The 15,804-nt window shown below is 35.9% G+C and overlaps 1 protein-coding gene across 14 annotated transcripts in view; it reads left to right on the top strand.

Annotated features, from left to right (window-relative positions):
- LOC137828875 (two-component response regulator-like PRR37) overlaps positions 1-15,754 on the top strand; it is a 31,670-nt gene extending 15,916 nt beyond the window's left edge. For all 14 annotated transcript variants that reach the window (XM_068635618.1, XM_068635633.1, XM_068635665.1 and 11 more), the window contains 6 exons: positions 12,343-12,523; positions 12,608-13,055; positions 13,145-13,172; positions 14,087-14,845; positions 15,212-15,285; positions 15,375-15,754. In XM_068635618.1, coding sequence (XP_068491719.1) covers positions 12,343-12,523; positions 12,608-13,055; positions 13,145-13,172; positions 14,087-14,845; positions 15,212-15,285; positions 15,375-15,450 — 1,566 coding nt within the window. In that variant the 3' untranslated portion in view covers positions 15,451-15,754. The remainder of the gene's footprint in view (positions 1-12,342; positions 12,524-12,607; positions 13,056-13,144; positions 13,173-14,086; positions 14,846-15,211; positions 15,286-15,374) is intronic.
- The last annotated feature ends 50 nt before the right edge of the window (positions 15,755-15,804 follow it).

The following is a 15,804-nucleotide window of genomic DNA, read 5'->3' as shown; positions in this document are numbered from 1 at the left end:
TTATACAGCATTCTTAGGATGGTAAACGCACTCTACTTTTGGTCTATGTAGATGATATGATTATTGCAAGTGATGATGTGATTGAAAAAAAGACTTCGAGGGAGAGACTGGCTACTCAATTTGAGATGAAGGATCTTGGAAAGCTGGAGTACTTTTTTAAGATAGAGGTTGCTTACTCTAGATAGGACATCTTTATTTCTTAAAAAGAAAAAATCCTTGATGTCCTCAAAGAGACTGGTAAATTGGGCTGTAAGACCACAATCTCTGGAGTGTCAATAGAGCAAAATTATAGGATTGGGAATGATGAGGAAAAAGCCCAAAGGTGGAGAAAACACAATATCAAAGATTTGTGGGAAAACTCATCTAGTGTGGTTAGCCAATTCATGCATGATCCAAGAGAAAGACACTTGCAGGCCGTAAATAGAATTATTCGGTACTTAAAAGCCTCTTTGGGGAAAAGGTTGTTATTCAAAAAAAGGGAAAACTTATCCAAGAAAGTATATACTGATGTTGACTATGCAGGATCAATTGTTAATAGGAGATCCACCACAGGCTATTGCATGTTATTGGGAGGAAATTTGGTGACATGGAGGAGCAAAAAACAAAATATAGTCGCAAGATCAAGTGCAAAAGTAGAATTTAGAGCCATGACTCATAGGGTTTGTGAATTATTATGGACGAAGATCATACTCGATGACCTCAAAATAAAATATGAAGTTGCAATGGGTTTGGCGTGTGATAATAAGTCTGCCATCAGTATTGCACATAATTCAGTACAACATGATCGAACAAAGCACATAGAGATAGATCGACAGTTCATTAAGGAGAAGTTGGATAATGGTCTTATAGTCACCGAGTACATTCCCTCAAAACTCCAATTGGCAGATATGTTCACTAAGGGAATTTCCACAAAACATTTCAAAGATCATACTTGCAAACTTGGAATGATACATATACATCATCTGCTTGAGGGAGAGTGTTGCATAATTAGGAGATAATTATTCCATAATTAGTGTTGATTATGTTTTCTATTTATTAGAACAAATTTGATATCTTTTGGTGATTTGATTTGTATAGCTTTAATTACCTATTATTTTTTTATTTAATTATGTATTATTTTTTTCCTTAATTAGGTTGTAAATAGTTTATAAATTTATATTGTAATCACATTTGTAAACATTCAGAAATATATTCAATCTTCTTCTTTCAACTTAACCTTTCTTCTTTGAAGACAACTTCTATATATAGAGGTTTCTAAACGAGCCGTTGCAAATCTTTTTCTAGCTGTGGAGACATTAGAGACGATTTTCTACTTCATGTTTTGTTTGTCCATGTTCATGTGTAGAGATGCATTAAATGCTCTTTATGCAACATTATTTGCATATCTCTTCTTCAAACAACAACCTGATACTTGGCATAACTTATCAGGCCTATGTCACATAGCTTTTATTCAAACTATTGTAATAGGCAAGATTGTACAAGGTTGATGTTCTATGCATAGCTAACATTTTGTCTTTTCGAAAGGTGGTTGGCGTGGAACAGCGTTGACACGTTGTTGAAGAGATCTTTGATGTAGACAAGTCTTTGTGAGATCCTCTTGTTAGACCGATTAGACAAACATTCTTTGCAATGTAGAATAAGCATTTATAAGCTTGAAGTGTACCATGAAATACTTAAGATCAAGTCTCTTTATTGTCTGTCCAAGCGTAACAAAGATAAAATTACACCAGATGCTTTGCGTCTATTGTCGTCAAATGAAATATTGTGTCTATGTTCATTAGTTGAAGCATTGTGTCTACCTTCCTCAGACGAATTATTGTGTCTATCATTATCGGACGATGCATTTGTGTTTGCCATGATTTGATGCTAAGACAAATTCATGTTTTAATACTTTGTTATGAAAGTACTTAATCAAAATAACTGGGTCTCATGAACTTTTCTCTAACACCCCTTTTCTAGAATTCTTCCTTGCTGACCAAAAATAAATCTTGAATTCCGGCTTGACAAATTCATATGAAAGCTCAAATCTCTCTTTAAAATCAAGTCTTTTGTTGTATGTTGGTATCTTTTGATTCAAAGGTGTAAGAATAATTATTTCTTATATTAATTAAGGAAACCTTTAATTTTCAATAGACACAATCAAACCCTATAATTTAAGACCAATGATCCTATACAATAAATAGAAATTATAATGTCAACTATCCTCCTAACTATGGAGTTTAATTTGTAGAAGGAAATATTATCTCCAACATATTTTAAGGAATTCTAACACTCGCCCTCAAGTTGGTGAGTGGATGTCATCCATTCCTAAATGTAGTACTACTTAGTCCTTTTCTCAATATATCAACAAGTTGATTTCCAAAGGATACCAATGGTGTACAAATTGTCCCATTATACAACTTCTCCTTTATGAAGTGTTTATCTACTTCAACTTGCTTAGTTTTGTCATGTTGCACTCGATTATGCGCAATATGTATTGTTGACTTGTTATCGCGATGCAGTCTCACAGGCTTCTTCCAATCAATCTTTATGTCTTCTAAAATTATCTTTAACCATTGTATTCCACAAATCCCTAAGGTCATTGGTCTAAATTCTATCTTTATACTGGCCGTTGATATAACATTTTGTTTCTTGCTCCTCTACGTCACAATTTTTCTCAAAAAAAAAGTGCAATATCTTGAGGTAAATCTTTTGTCATCTACAAAACTTTCTAAGATCATCTTATTCCTCCTTGTTCATTACCAAGCAGGAAAGTCACTTGGACGATTTCACCAGGTGGTCCACATCTCAATAAACGTTGAGAGACTAGACAATCTATTGAAACCATCTACCACATGATAGAAGTTGCATATTAAACACTGGACATTCTAGGACAATTAGACAGTCTAGGACCTTTAGACATGATTTTATTGAGCCAATCTTCACAAATCTTCTAATCGATAGTTGTTTTTTGCCACTAAGTCCATTACATGCTTAATCACTAATTCAAACAATGAAAGAACTTGTTGCCTGGTAGAACCTTCATAATCATATTAGAGGGATTATGATTTTTTGAGACCTTCATCACCTTTATAGATCCTCATGCAAGCTCTTCTCCTACGAAATGCAACTTAACATCAATGTGTTTAGTTCTTTCATGGTAGACTTGGTTCTTGACAGTTGTATTGCATTCCTATTCTCACAATAGATGGTGACAATTTGATCTTGCAACTTCAACTTTTTGACTAGATCCTTCAACCATAAGGCTTCTTCCACAACTTTTGTCATGGCAATGTACTCTGGTTCAGTGGTTGAGAAAGTCACTACCTTCTGTAAGCTGACCTTCCAATTGATAGTAGTACCATAAGCAGGGATCGACATAGCCCGTGAGAGACTTTCTGGTGCCTAAACACTGAACTAAGTCTGAGTCAACAAATCCTTCTCTGGTAGATCATTTAGCTCCACCATAAACTAGAACTCTTCCAAGTGATCCCTTCAAGTAACAATGAATCCACCTAAGAGCATGCCAATGAGCTCGTCCAAGATTTGACATGAACCTACTAATAATTCTCACAATATATACTATATCAAGGAGTTTGCAGACCATCACATACTTAATAGAACCAACTATATTGGCATATGAAATTTCGTGCATATAACATTGTTCCTCAACCATCTTAGGAGATTGTTCATCACTTAACTTATAGTGAGATGTAAGGTGTCGTACTTGCTACATTCAAAGCCAATTCTTGCGATGAACTCATCAAAACGTTTGTTCCATTGCCTTGGAGATTGTTTCAAACTATACAAAGATCTGTTTAACTTAACAAATATAATCCTTCTTGTCTCTTACCTCAAATCCTTCTAGTTGCTTCATGTAGATGGTCTCCATATAGGAACACAGTTTTAACATCCATTTGTTCTAGCTCAAGGTTAAGCTTAACAACCATGGCTAACAACTTCTAAATGGATATGTGCTTTACTACATAAGAAAACACATAATTATAATCAACTTCTCTCTGAGTAAAGCCTCTAGCTACTAGATGCCTTAACTTTAAACTTCTCATTCAACTCCTTTGAGCTTAGAGTAACCTGAACCTCTTCAAGAGAGATCTTCTTTCATAAAAACAAGGTTTTCTTGAAATGATCATGCGCCTTAGGCAACAAACACAATAAAAACAATGTCTGATCCTCATCATCTATTTGCACATTGATATTCTTTAGATTAAGGATCAACTTGTTGAATTCATCCATTTGTTCGTTGGTTGCCTTTTCACTACTCATCTTATACGAGTATTGTAAAGAATGAAGTAAATAAATATAGGATTGATATCTCTTGTGTAAAATACACACATAAGGATCTTTATTTATAGATGAGAATAATAACAGAAACAATAATATAATAACATAATAATATAAACTATGGGCTAAGCCCGTTACATTCAACTCTCCCCCTCAAGCTGGTGCATATAAATCACATGTACCAAGCTTGTTACAAATATAATCAATTATAGGCCCTCGTAAAGATTTAGTGAAAATATTTGCTAATTGATCATTTGAATTAACAAATTCAGTATTAATGTCTCCAAAAAACAATCTTTTCTAGAATGAAATGACAATCAATCTTGATATGTTTGGTCCTTTCATGAAAGATGGAATTTGAGCTAATATGAAGAGTAGTTTGATTATCACAAATGAGTGTCATTTGATTGACTTCTCCAAAGTGCAATTTTTTTAGTAAGTGTTTAAGCCAAATAAGCTCACAAGTAGTTGAAGTCATAGCTCTATATTCTACTTCAGCACTAGATCTTGCCACAATATTTTGTTTCTTACTCTTCCACGAAAATAGAAACACAATATCTGGAAGTAGATCTTCTATCAAGCGGAGACCCTGCCAGCATCTGAATAACATACAACTCTAGTATGAGTATTGTGACCATATAACAAGCCTTTTCCCAAGAGAACCATTAATGTATTTCAATATATGAATGACTACATTTCATGATCAACACATGGTGAATTAAGAAATTTAGTCACCACACTGACATCAAATGAAATATCTGGACGAGTGACAGTAAGATAGTTCAACTTTTTCAACTAATCTTTTGTACTTCTCGGGATCTGAGAAAGGCTCCTCTGACTAGGTAGGAGTTTGACATTAGGATAGGTGTCTAAACAGATTTTGAATTTGTTAATCTAGTTTCCTTCAAAATATCCAATGCATACTTCCTTTGAGAAATAACAATATCATTGTTTGATTGTGCTACCTCAATCCCTAAGAAATATCTAAGTTTGCCAAGATCTTTGGTTTGAAAGTGTTGACAAAAGTGTTGTTTTACCTGTAAGATGCCATGGTGATCACTGCCGGTAAGAACAATGTCATCAACATATACTACAGGATAGATACACCAACACTCGAGTGACGGTAAAAAACCAAATGATCCGCTTCACTGCGAGTCATACCAAACTGTTGAACAACTTTGCTAAATTTTCCAAACCAAACCCTAGGAGACTGCGTCAGACCATATAAGGATTTGTGGAGATGACATACCAATTCAGAAGACTCCCCTGAGTAACAAAACCAGGGATTGCTCCATATAAATTTCTTCCTGCAAATCCCCATTAAGAAAGACATTTTTGACATCCAACTGATAAAGAAGCCATTGTTGAAGAGTAGTCATGGCTATGAATAAGCGAACTATAGCCATTTTTGCTACTGGAGAAAAAGTATTACCATAGTATAAACCAAAAATTTGAGTGTAACCCTTAGCCACAAGACAAGTTTTGAGACGATCAATAGTACCATCAGGACCAATTTTAATAGCAAAGACCCACCTGCAACCAACAACAAATTTCCCAGAAGGTAAAGGTACAAGGTCCCAAGTTCCATTATTCTGAAGCACACTCATTTCATCAAGCATGGCTTGACGCCAACCAGGATGAGCTAAGGCATCATCACAGACTTTGGAATCGACATAGAAGAAATAAATGAAAGGAAAGTATAAAAAGGTTGAGATAGTCGATGGTACCTTAAAGTATTATAATGTGGAAAGGGATTACAGTTAGAACGTATACCTTTACAGATGGCAATGGAAATATCAGGTTCAACTATCGGAGTTGGAAGGACGGAGGATTTGACACTAGAAGAGAGTAATCATGTGGACGATGGGAAGACTGACGACGACGGTAAACTTGAAGAGGTGGTGGAGAAGGAGAATCTTCACGCACACTAGACATAACAGGAGGATCAAAGACAACTGGAATATGTACTTGTTCAGATGGAGACACAGGTGGAGAAGATAAAGACTTCAAATAAAAAAAAAGACTCAGTGAAGGTGACATTTGCAGAAATGAAATAACGGTTAAGAGAGAGTGAAAAACATTTATATCTTTTTTGAGATCTAGTAAACCCTAAAAAAAACACATTTGTGTGACCTAGCAGATAATTTATCTACACCAGGACAAAAATTGTGAACATAACATGGAGACCCAACAACTTTAGGTGGTAAGGGTGAAGAGGTTTATGAGGAAATAAAATAGAATGAGGAATTTTATTTTCTAAAACCGAAGATGTCATACGATTAATTAGATAACATGCACTAAGAACAACATCACCCCAAAAATGTTGAGGAACGTCACCATGAAGTAACATACTACGAGTAGTTTCAACAAAGTGTTTATTCTTGCGCTCAGCCACCCCCATTTTGTTGAGGGGTATAAGCACATGAGGTTTGATGAAGAATGCCATGAGATTTCATAAAAATGGTAAAAGAATAAGAAAGATACTCATGAGCATTATCACTACGTAAGGTTCTAATTGAAACTCCAAATTAATTTTTAATTTTGTTATTGTTGGAGATCCCATATTGACTAAAGATTATGACATTTCATAGTATATAAATGGATGCAAACCTCATCTTATAAGCCGTTTTTATGAGGTTGAGTTAGGCTTAAAGTCCACTTCTTAATAATTATAAAAAGATTAAAATGTAGAAAACAACTTAGAACAAGATTTCATTAAAAATAACCAAGTACATATTGAATAATCATCAATAAAAGTAACAAAATACTGAAACCCTAAATTAGATTTAACATGACTTGGTCCCCAAATATCATAATGAACTAAGGCAAAAGGGGATGAAGCATGTTGTGAGACACTACTAGGAAAAGAACTGCTACTTTGTTTACCTAAATGACATGACTCACAAGACAAAGTAGACACTTTGGACAGACTTGGAACAAGGTGCTGCATCTTGGCAAGACTAGGATGACCTAGCTGAGCATGAATGAGAGATGGAGAATCCATAACTGTTCCAACATGTGCAGATGTTCGTAGGTGGAAAAGACCATGAGACTTACATCCTGTGTCAATAACCCGTCTTGAACTCCGATCCTGTAAACAAATAGAATCTTTGGTAAAAGAAATAACACAATCAAGGGAACAAGTTAGACGATTATTGGATAATAGGTTGAAGGGAGACCCAGGAACATAAAGAACACTATCAATAGATAAAGAAGGAAGAAGATGAATAGTACCAACACCATGGGATGAGACCCTAGAACTGTTGGCCATGGTAATGGTTGGTAAATAACCGAAGGTAGACAAAGAAGAGAAAAAATATTTATTACCAGTAATATGATCGGTGGCACTTGAGTCAAAAACCCAAGGAGCAAGAGAATTTTGAGTGAGTAAGGCCAGCAAAAGTTGTACTTCAATGTGCAACAGAAGTAGTGGAACCAAAGTTTTGACGACCCTCATACCATTTAAGAAATTCATTGAAAATTGCAGGTTGACCAAATATATCAAATGAAGCAGGGTCCATGGTAGAAGGGTGCACGGGAACATTTTGGGCAACCGTAGCAGATTTAGGAGGACGGCCATGTAAGGCATAACACCGATCAATTTGTGGCCAAGTTTGCCACAATAATCACACTTATGACGCCTTTTGCCCAGCTTGGAAGGGCGAGTACAATCATAACGCTGAGAGGTTAAAGCAAAAGAGTCATCAACTGAAAGAGGTATATCAGTGATGTGTTTACTTGGCACACGCAGAAGGGTAGAATAAGTGGAAGTAAAATTGGGAACAACAGGAGATCCCAAAATCTGATCACGGACATGAGAATAATCATCAAGAAGGCCATGTAAGCCCAATAACATGAAGAACTTGGACCATTGCTTTAGTTCTTGAGTAGGAGTGGAGGCAAGAGACAATAATTCATTAAAATCATGAAGAAGAGCATGTAGTTTACCCAAATATTCAATCATTATACCATCAAGGCATTTGGGAGCAACAACGGTTAGGAGATTTTGACACACACCATAAAGACGTTAAGTATCATTGGTGTATAATAATTTCGCCTGTACCCAAACTTTTGAACATGTCTCGAAAACACGAAAAAATTGTTTTAAAGATGAATGAATAGTAGATTTAATAACAATGCATAATTGAGCATCAATTTTCAACCAACGGGAAGCCTCATCTGCAGCAACAGTGCAAACACATTGAGTAAGATGATAAACATAATCTTGACTCTTAAGCCATAATTTAATATTTGAGGCCTAAGTGTCATAATTAGTTTCATCCAATTTGTCAATAGAAAGATCAACTGTCACAATCCAAAATCGTTCATACCAGTGAATTTCTCAGCCTCATGCTTTGCAAAATCCATGATGATTAATTCCATGCTCACCACACTAGTTTGTAAGGAATTATAGCTAAAACAAATTCACTACAAAAGTGTCTACCACACAAACAAAGAATGATAATAGAGAAACTCTCAAACATAGTAGGTAAAAGGTAAACGTAAGAGGAAAAACAAAAAAAAACACACATAAATATTGTGGTTCATTTGAAGTGTTAATAAACTTCAATTTACATCCACAAAAGAATTCACTATTTGAGATTACAACTCACAATTTCTCTCGTAGCAAACTCACTCAGGTACAACTCAAACGTTAGACTCAATTAATGATACAAAGTTCGTATTTATATAACAATATCATCTAACTAAAGTGAAATATGCCTAGACTAATGGGAAAGACACGTGAACAATGCATCTCATTACTGAGTTGGGAAGTCATTTAGACAGTTTCACTAGATGGTTAGGTCTCAGTAGACTCTAAAAGTCTAAACAATCTACTAAAACCATCTACTGAGACATATATGAAAGAAGTTGCATATCAAACATTGGATGGTCTAGTACAGTTAGACAGTCTAGGAACCCTTAGACAAGATTTTACTAAGTCAATCTTCACAATATCATTTTTGTAAACAATTAGTGTTGTAACCCCCCCGAAGCTGAATGCTCAATAAATAATGTATGGTCACCCACCCTGGCTTTACTTGTACCTTGTAGTCTTCATTACAATAGTAAATCTGCCAAACCATATTCTAAAGGGTTGTTTCAATCCATTAGTTTACACACCTTTCCCTCCTCACCTTTAAACCTAGGTGGGACCATGTAAATTTCTTCCTCACAATTGTCATGTAGAAAGGCATTTGTGGCATCAAATTGCTGCAAACTCCATCCATAGTTAATTGCAGGAGACAACAAAGTTCTAACAATATTCATTTTTACAACAGGTGAAAGGGTTTCAAGGTAGTCAATCCCATATGCTTGAGTATATCGCTTAGCTACTAACCTTATTTTATACCTCTCTAATGTCCCATCTTCCTGTATTTAACACTGAATACCCCACCTACATCCGACAAGATTTTTCCCTTAAGGTAGATCCAACAACTCCTAAGTTTTGTACTTTTCTAGACTAACCATTTCAATCTTCATAGCATTTTTCAAATCCTTACTGGTCAATGCCTCATCAACATTTTTTCGAATAGTGATTATTTAGATCACCAAGGAAGCTTTTATGATTACTAGATAGTTTGTCATAGGACATAGTGTATCAATGGGTACCTTGGCTTTTGACTACATGCTCTTTCCTTACTACAATTGGAAGATCCTAATCTTCGATGGCTAGCATATTTTGCTCTTCATTAATGTCAGGTATTTGAACCATAGGTTCAGAATCATGGACTTGTGGTGGTTGAACAACAAACCTTCTCCTTCGCTCGTAGTGGATGGGTAGCACTTACCGTTTGTTCTCCTTTTATATTTGGGCTTTAAACAAAAGGAGAATGAATAGACGAAATTATAGGACTAGATTCAATGGATGGTAGAGTATGAATGAGACTTAATTTTGGGAGTGAGAGACAACTTCTATTAAGAACAAATTATCCTTATTTTCAATGTATGAGCCTTGAAGATAAAGTTGAAAATTTTGTATATTTTCATAAGAGGTGACATCTTGAGACACAAGAAATCGTTTTGTTGTTGTGTGGTAACATTTGTAAGCCTTTTGGCTAGGTGAGTAGTGAATAAATATGCACTTAATAGCTCAAGGATGAAGTTTCCCCCTATGACTAGAATGAACATGGACAAAGGATACACAACCAAAGACCCAAGGGACAAGATTATTTGTTCTAGCTAGAAAGTCAGGGAAAAAAATTGGTGAATAGTGGTATGGAATCGTTATTGTTTGGTGTTTTAGATGGTATATAATTGACGAAATTGGTAGCAAGCAATGAGGACAACTTCTTCCCAATATTGTCTTAGAATACTTTTATGGAGAAGAGAAGCTAGAGTCACAATTATTAGGTGTCCAATTTTTCATTCTGTCAGTGCCACCCCATTTTGTTATGGAGTGTTCACACAAGAATTATTTATTGTTCATTAAAGAAAGAGGAGTTGATTGAAAAAAACCTTTGGCATTAGCTGAATGAACTCTTTTAATGGTTGTCTCACTGATTTTTAATCATTTGGATGAAGTTTTTTGAAACTAGGCTAACTTCATTTTTTTGTTTCAAGAGAAAAACCCATGACACCTGAGTGTAACCATTAATGAATATGACAAACCAACAAGCCCCGAGTATGATAGGAGTACTAAAAGGGTCCCCACATTTCACTATATATTAAGATAAAGGAAACAATCATTCTTTTATTATTAGAGGGATAGTCAACACGCTTGTGCATTACAAATTCACAAAGTATCACAATGAAACATTCCTATGTCAATTTTCTAAAATAAATTAGGGAACATAATCTCTAGGGTACTGAATTATGGGTGACCTAAACGAAGGTGGTATAACTAGATTTTTTTCTTTATTGGAGAGGGTTGATTCCAACAGAAAAGAGCAAGGAATTTGATTTTTAGTCCTACTCATCCTATTAGGATCCTCTAGAAGGTTGAGTCCATTGTCTTCCTTAGCAAGTCCAATCATCTTCCCCATTCCTTGATCCTGTTAGCAGATTGTAGGATTAAAAAGTACCAACATAGTGTAAATCCATTGTAAGCTTGTGAACAAAAATCAAATTGGTAGATAATTTGGGACATCCTTCAGAATTAGATTCTAGCTTATGATAATATCTCCTTTCTAGCAATTGTAATGGAAGTTCCATCAGCAAGTGCAATTTTTTTGTTGCTTGGACAAGGTCTATAAGATATAACCCAATAGATGACTGAGACATGTGGTTTGTGGCTCTAGAATCAACTATCCAAACACTTTCTTTAGGGGAATTTAAGGCATTGAATGCATAGGAGTAAGGAATATTACCTGCAAATGCTCATAAGTAACTACCTGGGTCTACTAGTTTTGTTAGTTGCCCAACAACCCCCTTGATTTTATAATCTCCTCTGTGTTGAATTTTGTGGCAGGTTGTGAAAAATTGCCTTCTACCGAGCCTAGTTGTGCCATATGGACTTGAGTTTGTCCTCCACTTTGATTTCCTTTAGCTCTCAATTCTGGTTTGGATTTGGAGGCTTAGCATGAAGCTTATAGCACTTGTCTTGAGTGTTGCAAGTTCTTACAGTAGGTACACCATAGGTGAAGTGATTTGCCCTTGTCCAACTTTCTTCCCCTTGTTTTGTACAACCAAGGCAGAACTTCAGTTAAAAAATTTTGGGACTTTTGTGAGAATTTGATGTGTGCTACTTTGAAGCAATTTTTGATCGGTTTCTAATAAAGGTGTTGGTTAAAACAACAAGGCCCAAATTTTATGCAATGTGCAGTTTATGAAAACTCTTTGGTGCTCATGGTTGGACTGGAACACATGCATCACTTTTATTGCTGTTACATTTGATGTATAACGTGATAATGTTTATTGCTTTCTTTTGCTGTTATGCCTAACTATAGCTTGCGATAAAGAATGGGTAGCTTGCTGTTCTGGTTCATGTCTTGTCACTTCATTTTTGTGCTTTTTCTCGATTCTCATTGAATTGTTTTTGTGAAAAATTGTTAACCACGTGTTCACTTAATTGTGCACTTCTTTGTGATTGCCCCTTACATAAAGCTCCCGTTTATGCAGAGTTCGTGGACTAAATGTCTGGCTCAAGTTGGCAGTCCACGTCCAGTTTCACCTCATAAACAATTGGCTGATGCCCCAGATAGCACTTGTGCCCAAGTGATGCAAACAAAGACTGAAAAAGTTAGTAGTAGATGGGTGCATGCAACAGAAAAAGAGTGCCTTGAACTCATTGATCATCTTGGTATGCCTTGATAGTATCTATTGTTTAGACTTGTCTGTATGGATTTGGATATATCCCCAAATAAACCACCTAGTTTCTTTCCAGATGATGTTGCAATGGGCAAGGACTTGGCTGTGGGAATATCTTTGAATATGCAACTAGATCATCGACTTGAGGAACTTTCTAGCCATCGAATGGGTAAAGGGGCAAATAAAATGTCTGATGTTGAAAATATGCAGATAGTTAAAGAACAGAGTAATGCCTGTGAAAATGGACAACTGGAGTACAATGGTGGTAAAACCAGGACACAGGAAAATCAAACTATGAATGTTATCGATTTTACTGATAGCAATAGTCCACAGGCTGAAAGCAGAGACTTGAATACTCCAAATGGGTTTTCTGGTTTCTCACTAACAAAAGAAAACTGTTGCCCTAAAGACCATCCATCCCTGGAACTAACTTTGAAAAGGCTTGGAGAAGTAAGAGATTCTAAAAATGTCACGGGTGAAGAATGCAATGTGTTGAGACATTCAGACCAGTCAGCATTCTCAAAGTAAGAGGAAATTTGCCAGCATAACTAAGTTCTATTCTAGTGGAAGCAAATATTGTTTGCATTACATAACATTTCTCTTCATTGTGCAGATATAATACTGCTTCTTCTGCTAACCAGGTTCGGTCCTTTGACAACTTTATATATTGTGTTAAAATTAAGATTTTTGAGTTGCATGATTTTCATTTACGTCGCCAATCCCACTCGCCTCATCAACTTGTCTGACTGTCTCCTCCTCACCATTAATCATATCTGAATGAATATTCAATTTCTTCCCAACCAACAAGTAGGGGATAAAGGGATTGAGTGAATCATCACAAAAAATTATCATACACAATACGAAGAAATGATATCAACATGATGTATGTCTTAGTTATTTCTTTGGAATTGGCAAGCTGATTCTGAGTACCATTAGCTGGAGAATAGTGTTTATCACCAAATCTTAGGTCTTGTTTGATATAATAGAAAAGAAAGAAAAGGAAAGAAATGAGAAGAATGTGTTGATTTGGTTTAGGAGAAAGGTGAGAAAAGATGAAAAAAAAAAATACATGTGGGCCCCATACATGGTTTAACGTGTGAGAAGGGCAAGAAAGGAGAGGAAATGGCTTGTGTGAACTGGTGAAATAGCATTTTTGTCTCTTTCCTTCCTACCACCGGTGAGTTTTGTTAGGAGCAACTGCCTATTTTTTTCTTTAAGATCTGCTTCAGCTTGCACCCACCCCAAGCAGTTCTGGTGGATCTTGGTCTTATAAAAAATAATGGATTAAATAAATTGAAGTGGAAAATAAAATAGATTAAATCATTTGAAATGGAAAAGAAAAAAGCAAAAAATATCTGTGGCAAATAGTTTAATTCTTAAAAAACATCTTTTCTTTTCTGCATTTTTCTTTCAAAGCAAACGTGCTTATCTATAAAATTTCTGTTTCCACTCTTTCCATTTTTTTATTTTCCATTAATATCACACATTTCTCTTGCCTCGGCTAACAAAGGCTAAATCTTTGGGCAAGCCTTATGTTTTTCTTTACCTTTTACAGGCTCAAACCGGAAATGTAGGAAGCTGTTCGCCACTAGCCAATGGCTCAGCTGCACCGAATGCAGAGGTAATACACAACTTTCCATCTCACTCAAATGTCACTCCTCCAAACCAACAATCTAATGGAAGCAACAACATCAATGACATGGCCTCCACTAATACATATCTTGGGACCAAACCTTGTACTTTTGACAAGATGCCAGAGTCTGTAAGAGGGATGGGCTCATTTAATTCCTCTGAACTCCAAACTTTACCGAACAATGGTATCTCATCATCTCAGAAGAAAACTTTTGCCCGGGAAGAATATATGGAAATTGTTAGAGGACAAATGGGAGGCTCTGAACATGAATTCCAAGTCGAGCACACTCATTATGAGCTTCACCATTATAATCACATTTCCCATAAAGCTACTGTAGATCTCCAATCAGATCATGATCTCTTACTCAAAAACTCGCCCAACACTGCTCAGCAATGTGTATCATCAAATGCATTTGGAGGGCCAGCAGAAAGTAATGCTGCAAACTACACAGTAGATGGAAATGCTGTGGAGAGTGATCATGGGAGCAATGGACAGGACGGAACCTTGACACTGAGGACAGTAAATGTGGAAAATGGCAATGTGGCTGTTGGGAGCATTGGAGTTGGTGGCATTGATAGGAAAAACATTGGAAATGTGGCAGATGAAGGACGACTTGCATTGAGAGAAGCTGCTTTGACCAAATTTCGTCAAAAGAGAAAAGAAAGATGCTTTGAGAAAAGGGTAATCTATTTTAAGTTATATGGTTATAATATATTCCTTGAAGATCTTTATTGGATGTGGATTTTGTCAATTTGAGCATTGTAATGTGGTTATGCCCTGGTCTTGTATTCCCATAATTTCTAGATGTATTTTATATATCTGCAATTTTGTCAAATTATTTTCTCTTCATTTAAAATTAAGTATTTACTTCTCAAGTAACCTACTAGTAGGATAAATGTACTTCCCGAGTTACTTGCCTTGTATGACTTTTATGTTCATGTTTGCGTCAATGAATTGATACTCATCATTAATAAGCACGAGATGTTATATATTGTCGTCATGAATTTGACCTGTTTCAATAATCTGGAATTTGCATTCCTTTTCCAGGTTCGATATCATAGCAGGAAAAAACTAGCAGAACAGCGGCCTCGTATTAGGGGACAATTTGTTAGACGAATAGTGTAAGTTGCTGCATACTTAGATTCACTTTATATATATTTGTGTTGCATTATCTAAGTACTGGGTTAGCTTCTGTCCAAATTTTTCTCAGGTCTGAACCCAAAGAAGATAAAGATCACCAAAGTGACAACCGGGTACCTGGGGATAATAGCGACATCCCTCAATAACACCAGCCAAATGCTGGCCATTATTTGACTGATTCTGTTCCAATAGCGGCGTCCAGCTTCTTGCTATCAGACTAGTCCTTCACACATTCACCTAGGAAGGAGCTTGGAAGTTTGTGTAGTGGAACCTGTGACTAGGTAGTTTACATTTACCTTTGTTGTTTTGAAGACCAGACATTTAATTTGAACCTTCAGGACAACATTCTAGAATCTAATCGTGGTTGTGTGAACTTGAAAACTCCAAATGAAGTGGTTTCCTTTGGATAGGTTAACCTCTGATGAATAAAATTTATCATGTTAGCTTTTACTTTGGGTCCATCTGTGTACAAAGTTACTTCTGTTCCTTTCCACTGGAAT

Source organism: Phaseolus vulgaris, chromosome 11, assembly GCF_000499845.2.
Source record: "Phaseolus vulgaris cultivar G19833 chromosome 11, P. vulgaris v2.0, whole genome shotgun sequence".
NCBI lineage: Eukaryota > Viridiplantae > Streptophyta > Magnoliopsida > Fabales > Fabaceae > Phaseolus > Phaseolus vulgaris.
Note: the sequence above shows the minus strand (reverse complement) of the source record. Positions and strands in the feature narration are given on the sequence as shown.